This window comes from Lynx canadensis, chromosome A1, assembly GCF_007474595.2.
Source record: "Lynx canadensis isolate LIC74 chromosome A1, mLynCan4.pri.v2, whole genome shotgun sequence".
Lineage (NCBI taxonomy): Eukaryota > Metazoa > Chordata > Mammalia > Carnivora > Felidae > Lynx > Lynx canadensis.
The window spans coordinates 70,674,450-70,698,473 of NC_044303.2; the positions used below are offsets into that span (position 1 = coordinate 70,674,450).

At 43.5% G+C, this 24,024-nt stretch overlaps 1 protein-coding gene across 5 annotated transcripts in view; it reads left to right on the forward strand.

Moving 5' to 3' along the window:
• UBAC2 (UBA domain containing 2) overlaps positions 1–24,024 on the forward strand; it is a 174,021-nt gene that overhangs the window by 122,951 nt on the left and 27,046 nt on the right. For all 5 annotated transcript variants that reach the window (XM_032592407.1, XM_032592411.1, XM_032592414.1 and 2 more), the window contains exon 7: positions 14,896–15,138. In XM_032592407.1, coding sequence (XP_032448298.1) covers positions 14,896–15,138 — 243 coding nt within the window. The remainder of the gene's footprint in view (positions 1–14,895; positions 15,139–24,024) is intronic.

The following is a 24,024-nucleotide window of genomic DNA, read 5'->3' on the forward strand; positions in this document are numbered from 1 at the left end:
CTCACGTTTTGTCAAGCCCCACATCAGGCTCTGGGCTGACAGCTCAGAGCCTGGAGCCTGCTTCGGATTCTGTGTCTCCCTCTCTCTCTGCCCCTCCCCTGCTCAGGCTCTGTCTCTCTCTGCCTCTCAAAAATAAAGAAATGTAATAAAAAAAAAAATTAAAAAAAAAAAAAAGAATCCAGCCTATTGCTATACTTGTTCTTCTAGGATTAAGATATTTAGGGGCGCCTGGGTGGCGCAGTCGGTTAAGCGTCCGACTTCAGCCAGGTCACGATCTCACGGTCCGTGAGTTCGAGCCCCGCGTCAGGCTCTGGGCTGATGGCTCAGAGCCTGGAGCCTGTTTCCGATTCTGTGTCTCCCTCTCTCTCTGCCCCTCCCCCGTTCATGCTCTGTCTCTCTCTGTCCCAAAAAAAAAAAAAAAAAAAAAAAAAAAAAAAACGTTGAAGAAGATATTTAACTGGTCGTCCTTATAATGGGTTAAAGGTGTAGCTCAGGGGCACCTGGGTGGCTCAGTCAGTTGAGTGTCAGACTCTTTTCTGTTTTTTGTTTTTTCTTTAATGTTGATTTTTGAGAGAGAGAGACTGATAGAGCGTGAGTAGGGAGGGGCAGAGAGAGAGGGAGACACAGAATCTGAAGCAGGCTCCAGGCTCCCAGCTGACAGCACAGAGCCCAGTGCGGGGCTTGAACTCCAGAACCATGAGATCATGACCTGAGCAGAATCGGACACTTAACCAACTAAGCCACCCAGGCTCCCCAGGTGTCCAGCTCTTGATATCGGCTTAGGTCATGATCTCACAGTTGTAGATCAAGCCCCACATCAGGCTCCACACTGAGCATGAGCCTACTTGGGATTCTCTCTCTCCCTCACTTTCTGCACTGCCCTCTCAAAGAAATACTAAAAAAAAAAAAAAAAAATTACAGCTGAAACCCCACCTTTCAACAAATAGTTCCTTGCTTTGTGTTTCTGGCATTGTCATGTACAGGAAAATGAAATTTAAAAGGCTTTGAAAAAGCTGAAAGGATAATTTAAAATATATTAACCTGGAGGCACCTGGGTGACTCAGTTGAGCATTCAACTCCTGATTTCAGCTCAGGTCATCATCTCTCGGTTCATGAGTTTGAGCCCCATAGGGGGCTCAGCACTGGCAGTGTGGAGCCTGCTTAGGATTCTCTCTCTCCCACGCTGTATGCCCCAGGCCCGCTCATGCGCTCTCGCTCTCTCTCTCTCTCTCTCTCTCTCTCCCCCCCAAAAATAAATAAACTTTAATAAATAAATAAACATTTTTTTTTTTAAATTTTTTTTTTTCAACGTTTATTTATTTTTGGGACAGAGAGAGACAGAGCATGAACGGGGGAGGGGCAGAGAGAGAGGGAGACACAGAATCGGAAACAGGCTCCAGGCTCTGAGCCATCAGCCCAGAGCCTGACGCGGGGCTCGAACTCATGGACCGCGAGATCGTGACCTGGCTGAAGTCGGACGCTTAACCGACTGCGCCACCCAGGCGCCCCTAAATAAACATTTAAACACATATATATGTATATATATTGGGGTGCCTGGGTGGCTCAGTGGATTAAGCGTCCAACTTTGACTCAGGTCATGATCTCACGGTTCGTGAGTTCGCGCCCTGCATCAGGGGCTTTGTGCTGACAGCTCGGAGACTGGAGCCTGCTTCGGATTCTGTGTCTCCCTCTCTCTATGCCCCTCCCCCACTCACGCTCTGTCTCTCTCTTTCAAAAAATAAACATTAAAAAAAATTAAAAAATATATATGCATGTGTATATTTTAAATATATATATTTTAAATATGTGTGTGTATGTGTGTGAACGTGCATGTGTATAATGTAGTGCTACTGGTCAAAGGAGAAAGAAATGAAGATAAGGAGGAGGTTACCAAGAAAACACCCGTACTTGTAAATTTTAGATGATTACTGAGATTATCATGTCAGTTGCAGCACAGAGCAGTTTCCCACAGAGTCTTCTCATTGTTTTCCTATCAACAGATGGAAACTCTTCAATCACTTTTGATTATCTCTTTAAACTGTTTCTTGGTTGCTTTTTTTAAATAGAAGTGTCCAATGTTCCTTCCTTTTTGGGACTGATTGTGTTGATATTTCTCTTCTATCCTAATGATAGCCTGTGGGAAAGGACTATGGTAAAATCAATGCATGTGATTTTGAATTTATTAATTATAAACAGTGGCATAGCTTACTACCAAAAAGTTCTGTTAGTTCATGTTAGCTGGGAACATTTTCAGTATATCAGAAGTTTTTGTTGCTGAAGATTGTTTTTAGTTTACCAACGTCCCACCTCTTATAAAATTGAAAAGAAGATTAATGTATCTAGAAATGTCTAGATCTTTCTAGATCTTCACATTCACTTTCTTATGAAAACTTCTTTTTCTCCAAAACTTTTATTAAAGTGTTATTTATATACAATAAAATTCAGTTTTAAGTGTAAATTTTGGTGAATTTTGGTAATTGTATACAGCGGTGTAACAATCAAGATAATTATATATGGTCAGGTAACCAACACTACCATTAAGGTAGAAAACAGCCCCCTCACCTTGATCATTTTTTCATTTCTTTTGCTTTTGCTCTCTGTCCTCTTACCAACTGCCATGCCCAGGTAACCACTCATATTCTTTATGTCATTTTAGTTTTGCCTTTTCTAAAATTTCATATAATTGGAATTGTACAGTGTGAACTCTTTTGTATTTCTTTCAGGTAACGTGGTGTTTTTAAGATTGGTCTTATTACTCTCAGTCCTTGTTACTGTATTAACCTGTGGTATGGTTGTACCACAGTTTGTCCATTCACCAGTTGATAGACATTTGGATTGCTTCCAGGTTTGAGTTGTTAGGAATAATGCTGTGTTGGACATGTTTCCACTTCTCTTGAGTTAATATCTGGGAGGAGAATTGCTGAGTCATGTGATAAATGTATGTTAAACATTGTAAAGTAGTACAATATGATTTACCGTGGCTGTCTGTCGTCCATTTCCACCATCGATACGTGAGAGTTCCAGTTGCTCCACATCCTTGCTAGCACTTGGTTTTGTCAGCTGTTTTAACTTTAGCCATTCTAGTTGGCATGTAGTGATACCTTGGGTTTTAATTTTCATTTCTCTAATGACTAATGGTTTGAACATCTTCTGCCTGCTGGCCATTTGTGTATCTTCCTCTGTGGGGTATCTGTTCAAATATTTTACACACTTTTTCATTGAGTTACATTTGTCTTATAATAGTTAAAAGGATTCTTTTTATATTCTGGACATAAGCCCTTTGTTGGATATATTTTGTAAAAATTTTATCCCAGTCTGTGGCTTGCCTCTTTCACTGAATTATGTCTTTCAGTGAGCAAAAGTTTTTAATCTTGATTTAATTCAGTGTTTCAATTTTTAAAATAGTTTGAGCCTTTGGTGCCTTATTTAAGAAATCTGTGCTAATCCAATTCCACAAAGATTTTTATTCGATATTTTCTTCTAGAATTTATACTTTCTGCTGTTGCATTTAGGTTTGTGATCCCATTTGAGTGTAATTCTTGTGAAGTAAGAGCTGAGGTATATTTTCTTCCATACAGTTATCTAGTATCATTCCATCACCATTTGTTGAAGAGACTCTTTGCTCCTTTGCATTACCTTGGCACCTTTGTTGAAAATCAGTTAACCAGTGTGGGTCTCTTTCTTGAGTTTCTTTTCTGTCCCAGTGATTTATATGCATATCTTTACGCCAATACTGTCATATGTCATAGTACCATACTGTCTTGAGTAATTTTGCTTTATGTTAAGCTGAAATCACATAATGTCGGTCTTCCAATGTTGTTCTTTTTCAAAACTTGTTTAGCTATTTTTGGAATGTTTACTTTCCATATGCATTTTTAAATCAGCTTATAATTTCTTTAAAAAAAAAGTAGTTAAGATTTTGTTTGAGATTTCACTGAAACTATAGATTAGTTGGGGAGAATTGCCATTGAGATTATTTGAAAATGTGCCCACAAATCCTTTCAGAATTCAAGAAATGGAGTTTAATTCCCCTCTCCTAGAGTGTGGCCTGTACTTACCAGTTCACTATGGCAGAAATGATGGTGTGTGACTCCAAAGAACAGGTCATAAAAGACACAGATGCTTCTGTCTTGCTCCCTCAGATTATTTGCTCTGGGGGAAGCCAGCTGCCATGTCCCAAGGACACTGAAGCAGCAATATGGACAGGTCCACATGGCAAAGAACTGTGGCCTCCTGCCAGCAATCATCACTAACTTGCCAGTTGTGTTTTTGAGCTACCATGGAAGCTGATCCTTCATGTCCAGTCATCATATGAGCACAGGTAGCTAACATCTTAACTACAGCCTTGTGAGAGATCTTGAACCACAGTCACCTAATGAATCTGCCCTCAGATTTCTGACCCATATATACTGTGTGTATAATGACTGCTTATTGTTTTTAAGCCACTAAGTTTTGGGCAATTTGTTATTCAGCAATAAATAACTAATATAAGCATTTCAACAATATTGGGTCTTCCAATCCATGAATATGGTATATTTCTACATTTATTTAGCAAGCCTTTAAGTCCCCATTACAGTTTTTAAATTTTCAGTATATATAGGCCCTGCACTTCTTTTAGTAAATGTATTCCTAAGTATTTGTGGGTTTTGATACTATTTTAAATGGAGTTGTTTTTATAACTTCTTTTCTAATTATTTGTTGCTGGTATATAGAAATGCAATTGATTTCTATATATTGCTATTGTATCCTGCAGTTTTGCTAAATTTATTATTTCTGGTAGCTTTTCAATGGATTCCTTAGAGTTTTCTACATACATGATTATGTCATTAAGAAATACATTTTGTTTATATGTTTTACTTCTTCCTTTCCATTCTGTGCCTATTTTTTTTTCTTACTGCATTAGCTAAGACCTCTGATACAGTGTTAAATAAAAGTGGTGAATGGATATCCTTGTCTTGTTCTTGCCTTAGAAAGCATTGGGTTTTCACCATTGAGTCTATATCTGTAAACGCATAATTCGTCCTACATCTTCACATTCATTTTTAGTTTATTTAGGAAACAAGTTTCAATATAAGTCTGTTTTCTCTTTATTTTCTTAAATCAGTTTATGAAAGTGAATGTAATTTTAAAGGCGGATAATGTCCTTGTTAAAAGGAGTATTGAAAGGGATTTACGTTAATACACCTGATTAAGGTTTTCCCACGTGCTGAAGACGCTCATCTCCTGACATACTTTTTCCTTAGTAGCAGAACCTTCATCTCATTTGGGGCAATATTGCCTCCAACTAAATAAAATATCACATTTCCCAGTTTCCATTGCGTCTGGGTATTGCCATCACATTAAATCCTGGCATCCTGGCCAGTGAGCTGTAAACCCACATGTTGGTGGGACTTCTGGAAAGGCTCCTTAAAGTAGCATTTGTCCTTCTGTCCTCCCTCATTTTCTTCCCTCTGCTGCCTGGAATGCAGTTAAGTTAGTTAGAGCTTTTATAACATGAAGGAGAATAAACTTCTGTATATAAGCATTGTTATTTGTGGTTTTCCAAAAGGAGAAGTTTAGAGCAGCCGCCTAAGACAGTTTATTTAGAAACAATCTGTGGGGCACCTGGGTGACTCAGTCAGTTGAGCATCCAACTCTTGATTTTGGCTTGGGTCACGATCCCAGAGTTGTCGGATCGAGCCCTGCGTTGTGCTCCATGCTAAGGGTGGAGCCTGCTTGGGATTCTCTCTCTCCCTCTGTCCCTTTCCCCTCTTTCCTCAAAACAAAGAACAGAAAAGAAAAATTCTGTGATCAATCTAATTCCATCCCTTTTCCAGTTTAACTTCCCAAGAATCAGGATACCCAGTGCTTTAATCAGATACTTGAAAGTGATATTAGGGGCACCTGGGTGGCTTGGTCGGTTAAGCGTCCGACTTCGGCTCAGGTCATGATCTCACGGTCCGTGAGTTCGAGCCCCACGTCGGGCTCTGTGCTGACCGCTCAGAGCCTGGAGCCTGTTTCAGATTCTGTGTCTCCCTCTCTCTCTGCCCCTCCCGTGTTCATGCTCTGTCTCAAAAATAAATAAACGTTTAAAAAAAATTGTTTAAGTGATATTAAAACAGAGGAAAGCTACAAGAAGTTCATCTGAATCATTTTTGCACTTGACAAAGAGCAAGATTGCAAGACTCTTTCAATAAGTGCGAAAGTCCCATGATTCAGCCTGTTATGAAAAGAATAATCATTTCATAATTTATCACAAATGGCAGAAATAACTTTAGGCAATTCTAATTTGCATACATATTCTTTGGGTTAAAAAAAAAAGTAATTCCAAAGTTTCCTCCTTTGTTTCTTTTAATGAAGAAAGGGAATAGGTAGATGTAAGTTCTGTTAAGAGAAAAGATTTTCTTTGTTTTGCTCCCTGCTGTATCCCAGCATTTAGAACACAGCCTGGCACATTGTAAATGTTAAGTATGTGTTGAGAGAATAAATGCTGGATGAAAAGCCTCAGTCAGTCTGGTTTCTTTAGGACCTGAGTGCATATGAAGTCCCTATGACAGGGTCCCGGTGCCAAGGGACGTTTGTTCCCTTGGTTCGTCCCTGTCTTGTGAATGCAGCGCTTTCTCCCCAGAAGAGCAGCTCCTGGTGTTTATCCTATTGTCCCATTAGAGGATAGGTTTCTGAATGTTGGGACCATGGCTCACAGGACCCTAAGGTGCAGTTTGCCGTGTAGGTTTCTGTTCAGCCACAGCTGCCTGCAGAAAGAGATCATTAAACACCTGGGTGGGTGTCCTTGCCCAGTCATGGTTTCTCACCTTTGTCGGCTGTGGTTTCATGCTAATATTGAGCAGGACCAGAGGACACTTGAGGTTTACTGTCTATGATCAAGAGGGTTTCACCTATTGTATGCCCGGCAAATTAAATTCTTTATTTGCCCGATGAGCATTATTTCATGGTTCCCTTTCTAAAAGGACTACTAACCTGAAAAATCAGCGTAAGTGTAATTGATGCCCATGTTTACTAATGGCCTAAAAGAAAAGCATTCCCTGAGTTTTACATTCTCAGTTAGATTTATGAGGTAATAGCTTCTGTTAGCTTATGGGGAGCTCCTAGCACTAATCCAGGGCTGTGGCCTGGCTCTTTGGTCTGTGCTTTCAACTGCACGTGGCCTAGAATGCTCTCCTGACCTCTGGGTTTCTTTTCCTGGGCCAGGATTCCTGATTCCTGCAGCTTGAATGCTCTGATTCTGGCTCTAGCTGGCCTTCCCAGGACCAAGCCACTTGTTCCGTATCTGGTCATCCTGGACCTCAGTCCCGGCCTTCCCGAGACCAGTGCTACTGCTTTGTCCCTTGTCATTGGGCCTGTCCGCTTGATCTTGGGCTTCCCGCTCTGAGGGCCTAACCGGAGCCCCTCTGTTAGTGTTTCCCCTGGCCTCTCGACATGCAAATTTGAGCATCTGGTCTATTTTTAAAGCCTCTTTGTCTTTTTTTCCCCCCCACAAACTGTGTGTTTTGAGAAAACTCTCATTCAGAAGTCCCAGTACGTGATAGGTTTATGCGATTATGAAAATTAAAGTTAAAAGTAATGTGTAAAGGGGCGCCTGGGTGGCTCAATTGGTGTCCAACTTCAGCTCAGGTCATGATCTCACAGTTCGTGGGTTCAAGCCCTACATTGGGCTCTGTGCTGTCAGCTCAGAGCCTGGAGCCTGCTTCGGATCCTCTGTCCCCCTCTCTCTCTGCCCCTCTCATGCTTGAGTGCCCACACTCTCTCTCAAAATAAGTAAACATTAAAAAAAGTAATGTCTAAATGTGGTGTAATAATAATACACTCTGAAAGCTCATGGTAGTAATGAGATATATAACTTAGGGAGAATTTAATGCAGGCGTTCTTAACTTCCCCATCTTGTCCTAGAAAAGGGTGGTGATTATCAAATATTAATAGGAAACTAAACTGCCTGAGCTCTTCATATTTTAATCCTTTATGAATAGCTAAAACATTTATGAATAGCATTTTATTTATTTGACAACTTGAGGTCATACTGGTGTACCAGAGGCATAGACAGGTGAATCTAAAATAACGTATTTATTTTTGTAGAGCCATTCTCTCAGAAAATACTTAAAGGATTCTTACTATGTGCCAGACACTGTTCTAGGTGCAGTGGTCAAACGGATCAAAACCAACCACATTTCTTCCTCTTCCAGAGCACACATTCAAATAGAAAGCGAACCCTTCCGATGAAATTTAAGCAAATGAGCACAAAAGCCCTGTTTTATCCCTGCCAGAATTTACAGTAGTATACTTATTTATTAATGGGTTATAAATTATCCTAATTGTTCACAGGATGGTCCTACTAAAACTGAACACACAATTTTGGTGAGTGTATCCATGATGGTGGGGGGCAGGCATAGACATGGGCAAGAGAGTGAAAATCTTTAGCTTTCGTCAATTCCTTGAAAGAATCGATAACTCCCCTACTCTGCAAATTAAGAACCTCTGCTAAATTGTGATCTCTTTAAGAGGCAAAAGCTGTGGATTTTTATTATTTTACCTAATTTCTGTAAAAAACATGATTACATAAAGCAAAAATGACACCATATTGATAGTATGCAGTATATAGGTGTACTATATAAGACAAAAAAAGTGGCATTGGATAGGGGTGATGTTAAGTGGGACTAAACTCTTGCAAGTTTCCTATATTTTACTTGAAGTAATTCAATATTAACTCTAAGCACATTGTGGTAAGTTAAAGATGGATTCTGTAAGATCCCTATAGCAAACACAAGAAAAATATGCAGTGAGATATTGCTAAAAACAAACAAAAAAAATTAAAATGAAGTACTAAAAACTATTGTTTTAACACAAAAGAAAAATAGGAAAAGAGAAACAACAAAAAACAGATGAGACAAATAGAAACCAAATAGCAAAATCCAACTATATATCAAAGTAAGTACATTAAGTATGAAGAGTTCAACACTCTAATCAAAAGGCAGAAATGGTCAGACTGGAATTAAAAGTCAGAAACTGCTATATACAACCTACAGAACACACTGTAAACACACACACACACACACACAAAGGTTGAAAGTCAAATGATAAAGAAAGATATCATGGAAACAGCTGAAATGCCACATTCATATCAGACAAAGTAGGTTGCTGTAGGAGTATTACTAAAAACAAAAAGGGATACTTTGTTATGATAAGGGTCAATTATAAGTATATGTGTGCCTAATAACAGTTTCCAAATACATACAAGACATTAAAAGGGAAATAAAGGGAGAAATAGACAAACTCACAATCATGGTTGAGGCTTTGAATCGAAAAAGCAAACATTTTAAATTTTTTATTTAATTCAAATCTCACAGTTCTAATTTGGTCAATTATTTTCCTATTTTGTTATGTTTATAACATCACATTGCTATCTTCAGCAAAATCAATGCAATACAGCCCCATTTTCTGTTTTCCTTCCTACCCAGATCTTTAGAAAAGGCATTTCTAATTCCTTGCCTCCAATCCATTATATGTTTTTGCCATAACACTTCCTATCTCTTTCCTTGTTAAAAACACACACACACACACACACACACACACACACACACACACACACACAGATAGTGCTACCCCCACAACTCCCCTCTTCCCCATCCTGCTGTAGAAGAAGCCACTCTCTGTGGTTCTGTACTTACTATTTGTGTCCATAAATAGTCTATACTATTATTTTGTGTTTTGAAATCATGGGGAAAGATGGCTACAATGTATGATACATTTAAAAAATATATTAAGGGGAGTCTGGGTGGCTCAGTCGGTTAAGCATCTGACTTTGGCTCAGGTCATGATCTCACGGTTCATGGTTCAAGCCTCATGTCAAGCAGCGTGCTGACAGCTCAGAGCCCAGAGCCTGCTTCCAGTTCTGTGTCTCACTTTTTCTCTGCCCCTTCCCTGCTCACACGCTTTCTCTTTTTCTCAAAAGTAAATAAATATTAAAATTAACTAATTAATTTAAAGAATAAATTAAATAAAAAATATATGAACACACATACACCGAATTTATTTTAACTGCTGTTTAGTGATCCCTTGGATGAATAAGCCAGTCTTTTACCATTCATCTCCTGGAGATACTTTGTTTCATTTCCTAACTGTTAAATACAGCACTGCAGTAGAGCATTTCCTGAGGCAAGCCTTCAGCTCAGCTCAGGTCTGGTCACAGCCACATTGCTCTCCAGAGAGCTTGAACCACCATTTTACTTGTCCTCAGGACTGTGAGAGTTGTCAGGTCTCCTCGTCCTCACCAAAACTTGATCCCAGATTTTTCCCATTTTTTCCAAATTATTATAATAGTTAACATTGCATTTCCCTAAAAACAAGTGAGAATAAAATCTTTTCATGTGTTTGTTGCCCTTTTGAACTTCCTCTTCTGAAATTGCCTGTTCACCTGCTTTTTAAGTTTGGTTGATTGTCTTTTTCTGATAAATTATATGTATAGAGACTCTTTATTTTGAATACTACCTTTGTTGATTGACTTCGAGGATTCTGAGTACTTTCCCTAGGCTCTTACTTGTCCCTTCACTTCATTTATGGTGACTTTTTGGCACACTGTAGCTTTTGAATTGTAAACTACATAAATGTATGTTTTCTTTTATAGTTTGTGCTCTCATCCATATTTAAAAATCCTTCCCCATCCCAGTGTCAAAAAGATGTGCCTTCTATATTTTGTGCAGAGAGATTTAAAGTACGGTGAATTATCTGTTTCCTTAATGCATTGGGAGTTGATGCATGGTGTTGGAGAGAGGGTGTCTGTTTTGTCTTTATCCCCGTGTTGAGCTCACCTGGTCTTTCCCTCCACTTACCCTTTCCTGCTGTGTACCACATGCCCTTACCATAAGGGACTCCAGAGTCTCCTTCTATGCTCTTGTTCCTTAGGTAGATTGAGTAGCTCTACATAAAGACCATATTATTTTAGTTATTCCACCTTTATATCAGATCTTAAAATCTGATAAGCCTTATTATGTTTCTTTAAAATTACTTTGGCCATTCTGGATCCTTTCTTTTTTATTTTAAAATATGTTTATTATGATATATATATGGCATACTAAATGTGCCTAAACCATAAATGTCATGAAACCAACAAATCAGTGTAAAGTGAACACACCTGAGACCCATGCATGCTAGAGTCCTACCAGCCTCTGAAGCCTCTTGGCGCCCCTCCCTCCTGTGACTCCTCTCCTAGGACATATGGTCATCACCCTCATGCTCCCTTCCTGGTTTTCCCACTTTATTTATATATAGTTCAGATCAATCCATTTACAAAAGTGGAATCATAATGTATACATTTTTTTGTCTGCATTGTTTCTCCCAACATTATGTTTTTAACACTTAACCTTTAAATATTCCAAATGCATTTTAGAGTTGTCATTTAAGTTCCAACAAAAAACCCTAGTAAGATTTTATTTTGGGGACACTTGGATGGTTCAGTCAGTTAAGCGTCTGACTCTTGATTTCGGCTGAGGTCGTGATCTCACGGTTTGTGTGATCGAGCCCCACGTGGGGCACCACGTGCTTAACAGCAAGGAGCCTGCTTGGGATGCTCTCTCTCCCTCTCTCTCTGCCCTTCCCTCCTCATGCTGCTCTTTCAGTGTCTCAAAATGAACAAATAAACTTTAAAAAAAAAGATTTTATTTCAAACTATATTGAATTTATATCTTAATTTGGTGAAAATTAGTATATTAACAATTTGGTAAATTCCTATTCATGGATATGATGCCTTTATTTATTACTAGGGGTTTTTTTTATGTGCCTTTTTATAGTTTTTTAGTTTTCTTTATAACAGTTTGCTGTTCTGCAGAGAGTTCATTGTTTCTCCTTTCTAGGCTATCTATATTTTATCTCCAGTTATTTTTAAGGACTTCTTTCTTTGTTTCACTACAGTGAATCTAGATATCAATTTCCTTTTGTTGTCCTTCTTGGACATTTCCAATCTGAGATTTGTATTCTTTATTAATTCTGGAAAACTCTTTTAACTATTATCTCTTGGAGTAGAGTCCCCCTCTCCCTGCACCCGCTCTGTTGTCTTCTTCTGGGCCCTCTGTGAGGGCCTGTCTCCTCTGTGTGGAATCTCATGGATAGAACCCCAGGCCTCCCCTCTGGGCTTGCTCTGCCCACTTTAGAGCCTCTTTGATTCGTGCCCCACAGAGCTCTTACCTTCTCCCCGTGGAGGAGAGTAGGCACGAGCCACACTGAGGTGGCGGGGGGGGGGGGGGGGGGCATGCACCATGCTGGGTGGGGCAGGAGGCCAGACCGCTTCTCCCACAGAGTGAAGTAGTGCCCCTTTCACCCCCGCCTGCCTCTGATCCCTGAGCCTGTCTGAGCTCTGAACCACCTTGCCAGCATTTGGATTTACCCTTTCTCCCCATATGCCAAGGTATTTTATAATTCCTCAATGTGTTTTCCATTTGGTTTAGTGTAGTTCAGGATTACAGATGCTTTCTAGTTTCACTGAACATGGAATTTGTTTGTTTTCATTTTCTATGTTGTTCTGTACCGTTGTTGAGAAAAGTGACATGGAAATTATTTGAAACCAAAGCTCCTCTACCTTCACTCTTCCCTCTACTCCAGTCTGTCTTTGGCTCCTACCACTGCACCACAGCTGTTCCTAGAAGGTTATCAGATACCTCCATTTTGCCAAGTCCAACGGTCATTTTCCTCCCCGTCCTACTTGAACGCGGCGGAGCTGTGTGGTTCATCACCAGCTGTTCCCAGCCTAAAACACTGTTCTCTTTGCTTCAGTGATGCTGAGCCCTCCTGGTTTTCCTCCTGTCCCCTGAAAGCCCTTCTCAGATCACGGCACTCGCTTCTCCTACTCGGTCCATCCACAGAATATTGCTGGGTTGAATCCTAAGTGCTCTTCGCCCTTTTGTTCGTCCCGCACCCTTGCTATTATCTCATCTAGTCCCATTGCTTTAACCGCTGTCAGTGCCTGTGACCTCTAAATCTTTAGCCCTGCTAAGTTTCCCCCCAAAGTTCCAGGTCTATCTAACTGCCCAGTCAATATCACAACTAAGATTTCTAATAGACGTTCCCAGGCTCACTCCTGCATCACATTTGCTGTTTTCACTGCCTAAAATGTTCTTCCTCCAGTTCTTTGAATCACTGGCATCCCATTATCCTGAAGGTATTTGCTCAAATGTCACTTTCTCCAAAGCTTCCCTGACATCTGACCTAAAGATGGTCCCTTCTCCAAGCCACTTTATTTTGTCTCCTTCACAGAACGTATCTGGAATTGTTGTGTTTGCTCATTTACTGTGTATTCTCCATGTTGGCCACTGTTACCTCCATGAGAGTACGATCTTGTTTACCTTGTCTTCTGCTGTCCCCTGAGTGCCTAGAACAGTGCCTGGTGTATACTAGATGCTCAACAAATCTTGCCTACTTAATTGATTTAAATTTTATGAAGAAAATATTAAAGTGTACTTTTCTCCTATTAGCATATTATCAGTTATGTTCTAATTTGGTGTGAATAATCTCTTATCCTAAGAATCAAATTCACAGAATTAAATATTTTTTTTACTAAAAATTTTTTAATATATACTTATTTTTGACAGAGAGAAACAGAGCACGAGCAGGGGAGGGACAGAGAGAGAGGGAGACAGAATTTGAAGCAGGTTCCAGGCTCTGAGCTGTCAGCACAGAGCCCAACGTGGGGCTTGAACTCACAAACTGTGAAATCATGACCTGAGCCGAAGTTGGACACTTCACCGACTGAGTTGCCCAGGAGCCCCTAAAGATTTTTTTTTCTTTTTTTTTTACAAAGGAATTGCCATACTCATTTAACCTAGAAAACCAAGAGTCTTTAGACATCTATTACCATATGAATTACCTTAAAGATATGAGTTTTGTAGGCTTGGCTGTGAATAGAATTATTAATTACTATTGGCGAGGATTTTAAAACTAGAAAAATTAGTACTTGAAAAATGTACTAGAACACTATGTAAATTTTAAATTGTCTTTATTTTCTGATAATTTTTTAAATTTTATTTTAAAGAACACACACAGAAGCTGGGGAGAGGGATAGAGAGAAAGGAAGGGAGAGAGAGAGAGAGGAAAGAGAGAATCTTAAGCAGGCTCCATGCTCAGCACTGAGCCTGATGTGGGCACCTGATCCCATGACCCTAGGATCATGACCTGAGCCAAAATGAAGAGTTAGACATTCAACCAACTGAACCACCAGCCGCCCCTGTTTTCTGATCAATGTATTACATGGCTGGATTACACCCTTAAAGTTGTTTTCTGCCAGTGTCTCTCTTTGATGGCCATCTGCCAATAAGAGTAACCACAGTGCTAGTATAGTGTGAAAGTGTTTTGATAACCAGGTCTTATATAGCTTCTTTTTTTTTTTTTTTTTTTTTAATTTTTTTTTTTTCCACGTTTATTTATTTTTGGGACAGAGAGAGACAGAGCATAAACGGGGGAGGGGCAGAGAGAGAGGGAGACACAGAATCGGAAACAGGCTCCAGGCTCCGAGCCATCAGCCCAGAGCCCGACGCGGGGCTCGAACTCACGGACCGCGAGATCGTGACCTGGCTGAAGTCGGACGCTTAACCGACTGCGCCACCCAGGCGCCCCTATAGCTTCTTTTTTTAAAAGAAAATATTGCTTTTAAAATATTTTACCAGTACTTTGAGTGTTACGTGGTTAGAATTTTGCTGTCTCTTCTAGCTTTAAAAAAACAAATTTGTTTACTGAGTAAATTTTTGTTGATTTGTACTGCTTATCATTCAGCAACTTGGTAGGATTTTGGTTATCACCTGGCACTGCTAAAATGATGAAAAATACGATCTGAAATACCTGTGGTTATTGATTTCTGTGTTAAATATGTTCTTTAACATTGTTACAATGAAACAACCCAGCTGGACTTTCCTCTTTCAGATATCAGGCATCTGCTACAACAGCAAAATGTTTCAAGTTCACCGGGTTCTCTACGTTCCCAGCTGGATGGCAAAGTTCTTTTCCCGGACACTTGAGCCCATCTTCTCATCTTCAGAACCCACGGCCGAAGCCAGAGTCGGAATGGGGGCCACAGTGGACATCCAGAGACAGCAGACGATGGAGTTGCTGGACCGGCAGCTGATGCTGTCTCAGTTTGCCCAAGTGAGAAGACAGAGGCAGCAGGTGAGCGACAAGATAGGGATCCGCAGAAGCTCTCAGAGGCCTGGGTATGCTTGCCTCTATGGCTGTGTGTGCAGGAGAGAGGATATTTCAGTCCTGCAGGTCAAAGTGTGGATAATTTGACGTTTTCCCAGGTGGGATGTAGGTCTCTGATAGTGGCTATTCTCGGGGTTTTTTAAAGGTAAAAAAATAAATGGCAGCTGAAAGACTGGTCAAACTGGACATTCTTGTTCCACTTCTATTAGATAAACGTTATTTCTTAGAGAAACACCAACCTAGTTAACAAGACGTGATATTTATCTCTTCTTATGATCTTGTAAAAGCCACAATGTCTTCCTGTTAAAGTGCTTATTATCGTGTGCTCCGGGGTGAAGAGCACATTTAAAACTTCTTGATTTTCCTTGGTTGAAATGGAGAGAAGACGGAGGTAAGAAAATTTCAGGGGAACAACCAGTGAATCACATAAATGCTGTTTTTGTAGGCTTGGTATCAATCATCAGGGAATATTGAGCATTTATCTACAAACACTGCTGTATTCAAGCACTCTCTTAGCACACTTGTCTTTCAAGGGTTACTATCTATCAGCCAAAACCTCATACCTGATCTTTCTTCGCCATTCTGTGAGCCAGCGCAGTGAGTGGGCTCTTCATTTCTTGTCTCCATCTTTACCTTCTGGGGTATGAGAGAGGATACTGTTCTCTCCTAGCATCTCCCTAGCTCCTGCCTTCACTGGGTGTGAGAATTAGGTCTGCAGGCCTCACACTGGTCTGGAGAAGTGAAATCGAGTGTGGCATCCGGTGTCCCATTGGAGATGTCAGTCCCAGAGTCTGTATCTGGGGTAGAAGAAGGGGCCCCTTATTAACAGGCTGAGTCCACTGGTGAAAGAGGGAAGCACAGGTTGTTCCCCAGAGATGTATTTGAACTTGAGGTGACTCTGAAGCATACAACAAAGATACCTGCGATGTATCTGTGTGTTAAATGCGGAGAACAGACCTCCCTCTTAGGTCAGAACTGGAGGTATAGATCTGGAGTCAGCTCTGTAGGGTCAAGAGATGAAAGCAAGGTGCTAGATGAGTTCTTTAAGAGAATTACGTCCACGATGAACATAGGCTATAGACGAAGCTTTGTATGTAGCAAGAGGAGGAACTGGATCCTTCAAGGAAACAGAAGGAAGAATGAAAAGTATGGGAACTCAGAATAATCAGTGTCCCAAAAATGAAGTCATTGCGAGTATAAATATGTTCCAGGCAGAACGGGCAGAGCTGTGAGGGAGAGAAAGACATAGGGTACCATTCTGAGGGTATGATTCTGAGGTTTCTGGCTTAGGTAATGTGATATAATAGATCGATGACAGCACCATTTCACCATCATCTGAAGAGCAGATTTGGGGGAAATAGATCTACTGAGGTGCCTTCAGTATGCCTGGACTCCCTGTCAGGTAGCTGTGGACCTTGTACTCATGAGCAAGCCGGGGAAGTTACATTGCTCAGCTGGGCGTCCCCAGGCACATTTTTGTGCATGAAGTTTCTCAGACAACATTGTCAGGATCGGCATCTTTTGGGGGAGGGGTGGCGAAGGACAAAGGGTGGCTGAACAGCAGTTATGAAGAGGGTCTGAGCCAGCCTTACAGAGAGCTGTGGAACAGAGAGAGCCCCAGATCCGGCCCAGGAGCTGAACCATGGAACCTCCACCGGTCAGTCACTGGGTACAGATTGCAGGTCTCGGGCCAACTGGCTGTCAGATGCACACCATCCACAGAGGGCGCATCCCTGGAGAGGTGTCAGCTGCCGGCACCCCCACAGCAGGAGGGTGGAGCCTTCAGTCCTGGGGGAGGTGCGGGCTCTGGGGGGGGGGGGGCGGACCAAAGTAGCCACCCCCTGTGCCGTTTGCATCCTCCTGGTTCACGTAGTAAGTTCTTGGAGCGGCTCTTCCAGATTCCAGCGATGCTCTTTTCCCAGGAGAAACCTTCAAGAAGAGTGTTAGCAGGACATACTTCACCCCCTTCTGCTGCAGCTGGTCTCCAGGCCACACTGGTCATCGTCTCCCTCCACTACTTCCCATTCCACTCTCAGCTGAAAGGCACACTTGGTGAAGTGACATGGAGCCTCATCCCTGTGGGGTCTGAGTCCCTGTCACCATGCCTTTCTCGGGCTGTGTCTGCTGCCCTTGTCTATCTATTTACTGTAAACCTCGGGGCAAGGGAGTACCAAGTGATGTCCTAGTGCAGCACCTGGTGCTGCACATATTTTTCCCTCCCACTTTTTGTCCCCCTGTCTATGCCTTTTCCTGAGGATTAGGGCTAATTAATCCTGCCACGGTGGTGATCTGTTTCCTTGCCTGCTGGTCTTTTGGCACACAAGCCCAGAATGACTGGGCCACAGCTGTAACTCCAGATGTAATGGCCTCTTACTGTGTCCCTGGTGGAAGCATTCCACTCCTGGGCGGCACATTCTCTAAACCCACTGAGTCTAGAGTTTCAGGGGCAGGAAGCCGGATTCCCAAGTGGGTCACTGGGTAAGAGGGTAATCAGGGTTCCATCCCCTCCTATCTCGTATTTCCAAGATCCAACTGTTGGGGACGCAGCCCCAGATAGCGGTTGTTGATTTAGGGTCTGCACTGTATGCTGGGGCCAAGAGTGCTGTCCTTGTGGGGCATCCTCTCCAAACTGGCATTTCACTTACACCTTCAACTGGCTGTCTCATTGATCTGGCAAGGTGGCAGCTCCCAGGTCATTTGATACGTGAGGGTCACTGCATCCCGTGGTCTTTTTGCTGCTGTGCATACTTTGTTGTAAGTGGCCTTGTGGTCTGATGTGATGTTAGTTGGAACCCTGGTCAGTAGATGAAACTTCTGTAAACCCCACAGATAGTGATGCTGGTTGACAGAAAAGGCAGACAGACCTATAACCTGAATATGTGTCGATTTCAGTTAAGATTTGCTGCCTTTGGGGTGCCTGGGTGGCTCAGTCGGTTAAGCGGCCGAGTTCGGCTCAGGTCATGATCTCGCGGTCCGTGAGTTCGAGCCCCGCATCAGGCTCTGTGCTGACAGCTCAGAGCCTGGAGCCTGTTTCGGATTCTGTGTCTCCCTCTCTCTGACCCTCCCCTGTTCATGCTCTGTCTCTCCCTGTCGCAAAAATAAATAAACCGTTAAAAAACAATTAAAAAAAAAAGATTTGCTGCCTTTATTATAGTTGCTCAGGCTGCCATAACCGAGTACCACAGACTGAGTGGTTTAAACAACAGAAAATTTTTTTTTCTTTTTGTTCTGGAAACTAGAAGTCCAAGGACAAGGTGCTGGAAGTTTGGTATTTGGAGAGGATTCTCCCTGGCTTGCAGATGGCAACCTTCCTATTCTGTCCTCATGTGGTCTTGCCCCAAAGTATGCGTGCTCCTGGCATCTCTTCTTATGAGGACATGAGTCCTGTTGGATCAGGGTCCCACCCTTAGGACCTCATTTAACCTTAATTACCTCTGTAAAAGCCCTGTCTCCAAATACAGTCACATGGGGGATTAGGAACTTCAACTATGAATTTGGGGGTGGGCACATTCCAGAGAGAAGGGCCCGGTGCAGTCAGTCTCGCACTGACTGTTGCTTCTTCTCGAGGGATGGTGTATGAGGGCTCGGTGTTGGTGTCTGTTGCCGTCAGTAGCTGGTTCACCCTTGAAGCGAGACAGGCCCTCATGGCCTTTGTGTCCACATGCCAACCCTGGGGTGGCCGGTGATAGAGGCTGGCTCATGTCTGTTGGCTGAGTCACTCTGTCCCCCTCTTCTGTGGAGGAGGTTTCTGATAGATAAGACTTCAGCATTATTTTGGAATGTTTGTTTCAGTGTATTCATTTTTATTTCTTTTGCCTTGTTCTGTCATATTTCCTCTCACTGCCTGGCAGTGGCTTAGTGCTCTCTGTCACCCACCCCCTGTGGGCCTCACTTGGCTCTGGGGTTAGAGTCGGTCGGTCATTACTGGAAACTCTGAGCAAGACTGGTGGGTACTCTGTGGGCACAAGCGAAGTGAAAAACATGTCCTTTCCCTTAACGAATTTGTGATCAACTTCAGGGAGCTTGGGCAGACAGACTGAATGAGATAAAACCCGGGAACAACGGTACACTGGCCTGAGTTCCCGGAGCGGTAAGGTGTCTGAGAAGAAGTGCCGTCAGTGCAGCCTGAGACTCTGTGGGTTCAGGGCCTGGAAGGATCGGCAGGACTGGGTGGGCTGACACGAGGCAGATTATCCCCCTGAGCAGAGGACTAGCATGCACATGATGGAGGCCTCTTGACTGAGGCGTGGAGGGCACATAGTGAGAAATGGGAAGTCATGCTGCACTTGTAATGGAGGGAGGGCTGTTTACACCTGACAGCAGATTTGGGTTTTGACATAGGAGGCTGTGAAAGCAGTGTTAGCTGGTAGTAAAGGTAGACAGTGTTCTAGAAAAATCCATCTTCTTGCAGTGCATATGGTGGAAGGGAGAAAGGGGAGAGCAGGGAGGAGGAGACAGATAGGAGGCCATCTTGAAATTCAGCTCTGTGAGCGCCACGGCCAGGATGAGGGTAGTCTCCTCATTGAGCTCTTCTGACTCCCTCTTGTTGCCTGAGGCTCAGTCATCCCAGTAGGGGACCCCCAGTCCCTCCAGTCCACCCCACTAAGCTCCAGCTCAGATCTAGATTAGGACCAGACTCTTCTCTCCTGGGCTCCACACCTAAACCTCCCACCGCCTACTGGGCATCTCCACTCACATGCTCCACAGGCACCTGATGCCTTCCATTTCTTTGCTGAACTGGCTTCTCCTCCTCACTCCTTCCCCTCACAGAGAGCACCATCACCTGCCCAAAGACCTGAGCCAGGACATCTGGCTTCACCCGAGAGAAGGAAAGCTGTCACTCCCTCTCTGCATCCCACCTGGAGTCTTGCCACGATCACCTCCCTGTCCCCCCCCCCCCCCCCCCCCCCAACTCGTTCCCCAGAGTGATCTCTTTGACGCCACCAATCTGACCGTTTTGCTCCACCCAACTCCTTCTGAAGCCCTTTATGGCTTTTAAGGTATTAACACTCATTACCCAGAGCCCTTCCATGGCCTCCCTCGGCCCCACACGCAGCCTTAGGGTAACCTTGCTCAGCTGCTTGCAGTGTGTCAGAGCCCCACTGTTTCTCACTGCCTGCCTTCACTTCTGCCCCTCGCTCTGCCTACAGCAGACATCCCCATGCCAGCTTCCCCACCCCAGCACACACACAAGATCTGCCTGCCTAACTCCTTTTACCCCCGTGTCCCTTGCAGATATCACCTTCTCTGGGAAACCTGTTGAGCCTCCCCTGTTGGCTCTGATTATCCTCTCCCTGTTCCTACAGCCTCTGGGTGTCTCTTTCATGGCACTCAACCTCACTCTTGGGTGACTTCCCTGTCTCTACCAGTAGTGTGTCTCAGGGGTGGGTGGAGACTTTTTCTTTGTATCTCCAATATGTGAATAATGCTTGGCACATGTTGGGAACTCACATATTTAGGGAATTAATGACTAAATATGTGTATAATCAGTATTTACAGAATTAATGTACTGAGGCCAGCTGAATACAGGTGAATAGTCAGGGTTGAAAAGTATACAAATAACCTCTAAGAGGACAAGTGTGAAGCAACCATTAAAGACACCCTGACACAGGGTGTCTGGGTGGCTCAGTCGGTTAAGCATCCAACTCTTGATTTTGGCTCAGGTCCTGGTCTCATGTTTCGTTAGTTTTGAGCCCCTGGATGGGGCTCTGCTGACAGCTCAGAGCCTGCCTGGGATTCTCTCTCCCTGTCCCTCCACCCCTCCTAGGCTCGTGTGTGTGCTCTCTCTCTCTCAAAAAATAAAATAAACTTTAAAAAAAAATAAATAAAAATGTGACTCACTTATTAAAAAAAAAAAGATATCCTGAGATCCACGTGCCCAGAGCACAGAGAGGAGAGGAAGAAGGAAAGCATTTCCAGGGAGGTGAGGAGAAAACCAGAGAGAAGACAGTGTTTGAGGGGTCATGGGAGAGCGGGTGTTCAGATTCAGGTGCCACCTATCCCCACCCCTGCAAATTAAAAGCCAAGCAGAGGGGCATCTGGGTGGCTCAGTCAGTTGAGCATCCAACTTCAGCTCCAGCCATGATCTCACGGTCTGTGGGTTCAAGCCCACATCAGGCTCTGTGCTGACAGCTCAGAGCCTGGAGGCTGCTTCAGATTCTGTGTCTTCCTCTCTCTCTGTGTCCCTCCCCCACTCGTGCTCTCTTTCTCCCAGAAATAAACTTTTTTTTTTAATTTTTTTAAAAATCCAAGCAGAGATAGAAAAAGACCACGAGACTCAGAAAGAATTGGTTCACTTTTGAAAGGAGTGTCCTTGGGAATGCAGGACAGAGCAGCCACCTGTGGATTGGAGAAACAGCATCCCTTCCGTCTGATCCACTGGCCTAATTCCGGGACACAGCTGTGGTCATCACAGCTCCATTCGCCCAAGTTTACACCACTGAAAACGCTTTTAGAATGCTCTGTAGCATCTACAGATTGCACGGCTCTAAAGGACAATGAACAGTGGGGAGACTGTAAGACCTTGCTCATCTAAAGATTGAGACCCGAGCACTCAGGGGGTCAGTGTGTAGTGCCCTTACGATGTGATCTTTCTGGACCCTGCCATGGTGGTTACTGCCAAAAGCCCCTGGATGATGGTCTCGAGGACTTGTAGCTGTGATTGCTGAGTTCACCACATGGTAAGGCCCCAGTCCTTCCTGTGGTTCTCCTTGCCCCCCACACCATAAGCCTTCCCACTTCTGCGTGCATCCGTGTGGGCCAGGGTGTTAGGTCCGCCGTGACTCCACTCTCAGATTCTCTCCTCTCCCCCTGCACCACAGAGGCGCTGGCCGTGTGGCTGCTGACAGCTCCTAGTCATTTTGGTACCTGCAGCTGCAGATCATTTTTCCATTCGGGGCCATCACATAACTTTTCACAAGTTTGTCTTTTATTCATTCATCCAATAGTAGGGTGAACTCTTGAAGGCCAGGAGCTTGTGTTTACGTATTTTTGTCTCTCTTGTTCCTACTGGAGCGTGTAGCCCCCGAGGGACTAAAGACACTCCTCTGACCCTTAAGAGGTCTGCAGCTCCACCAGGGAGAGGGTAGATGACTCAGTCCCAGTGCTGAGCTACTGCTGGAGTTTGTATGCAGCAAAGCGAGAGGTCCTGACCTCCCTGTGTGGCTGAGGGAATCTTGAAGACGCCCACTTTCAGGTAGGCGTTTCAGGCCCAGGGAACCTTGTGAGAAATCAGAGGGGCTCAAAACAGCTGGGGGAGCAAAAAAGCAATTGCATTTGCCTGAGCACAGGTTTCCCTAAGAGGCAGTGAAAGGTGAGGCTGGGGAGAACACAGCGGCCGGGAGAGAGGGGGTCTTGGGGCCACACGAAAAGTTATTTTTCCTTTTGTTCTAGAAGTAATGAAGTCCGTGAAAGCCTTTTAAGCAGGAGAGCAGGTTAGGGGTTTTTTGTTTTGTTTTTGTTTTTGTTTTTGTTTTTAATGGTTTATTTTGAGAGGGAGAGAGAGAGAGTTGCTAGTAGGGCAGGGGCAGAGAGAGAGGAAGACACGGAATCCAAAGCAGGCTCCAGGCTCCAAGCTGTCGGCACAGAGCCCGACTCGGGACTCCAGCTCACAAACCGCAAGACCATGACCCGAGCCAAAGTCGGACGCAGCTCAACTGAGCCACCCAGAGCGCCCCTAGGTTGTTTTTAATGAGGATTATTTGGGCCAAAATCTGAGCGATCAGTGGAAAAGGTGATGCTGGAGGAAGAAGACCAGGGGGAGGTGATGAGGACTCTGTGTGTTTCATGGTATTCATGGTGGCGAAACAGAGCAGCCTCACTGAATTGCTAGGAATGGCCGCAGTCAAGCTTTACAGGCCTCTGTGCGTTCACACCTCCAGGGAAGTCAACTGAAATTCCTATAGTCGTGAGCACTGAACAGGGTTGCTGCACGTGTCCCCATGGCTTTTGGGCTTATCGTTCCCTCTCTGCAGTCATGATAGAAGAAACCCACGTGCTCACAATAGAAGATCCTCGGAATATAAATGAAGGAGCAAGGAATTTGCAGTTAAGGGATCAGCCCTGGGTGACAGGAAGCTCTGTACACTATCTACCTAATAGCGTTGTCATGAGAATAAAGTAATTTCTACAAAATTACTTCACGTACCAGAAAGATCTATCAGATATTAGTTGTTATGATCTTATTCATTGGACCTCTGCTTTCTGGCTCTCAGGAAGTTTGGAGAGAGAGTTCTGATTCAGCAGCTAAGCTGATAGTTCCAACTCTTAAAAACTTGGAACCTTGGGGCGCCTGGGTGGCTCAGTCGGTTAAATGTCCGACTTCGGCTCAGGTCATGATCTCGTGGTCCGTGAGTTCGAGCCCCGCGTCAGGCTCTGGCTGACAGCTCAGAGCTGGAGCCCCGTTTCAGATTCTGTGTCCCCTCCTCTCTGACCCTCCCCTGTTCATGCTCTGTCTCTCTCTCTCTCTCAAAAATAAATAAACGTTAAAAAAAAAAAAAAAAAAACTTGGAACCTTTAGAACAAGAGTCAGTAGGCCATGGCCCCTGGAGCCAAACCCCAAAGCTAAGAATGGTTTTTGCATTTTTCACTGGTTCTGTAAGTACCTGCATAGTGTCTTCAGTTTTGCCTCTGGGTCTTCAAAGCCTAAAACATTTACTGTCTGACCTGTCATTAAAAGCAACAAACAAACAGACAAAAAACTTGCCAGCCCACTGCTCTAGAAGATGACGTAGCCAATAGCTTTCAAAGCAAGTTTTACCAAGAAGTCTTCGTTCTGTCTGGATCTTGATCGTCTGTTATTTGTGTGACCACCTTTTCTCTCTTGGCTGATGATGATAATGCCATTATATGCCA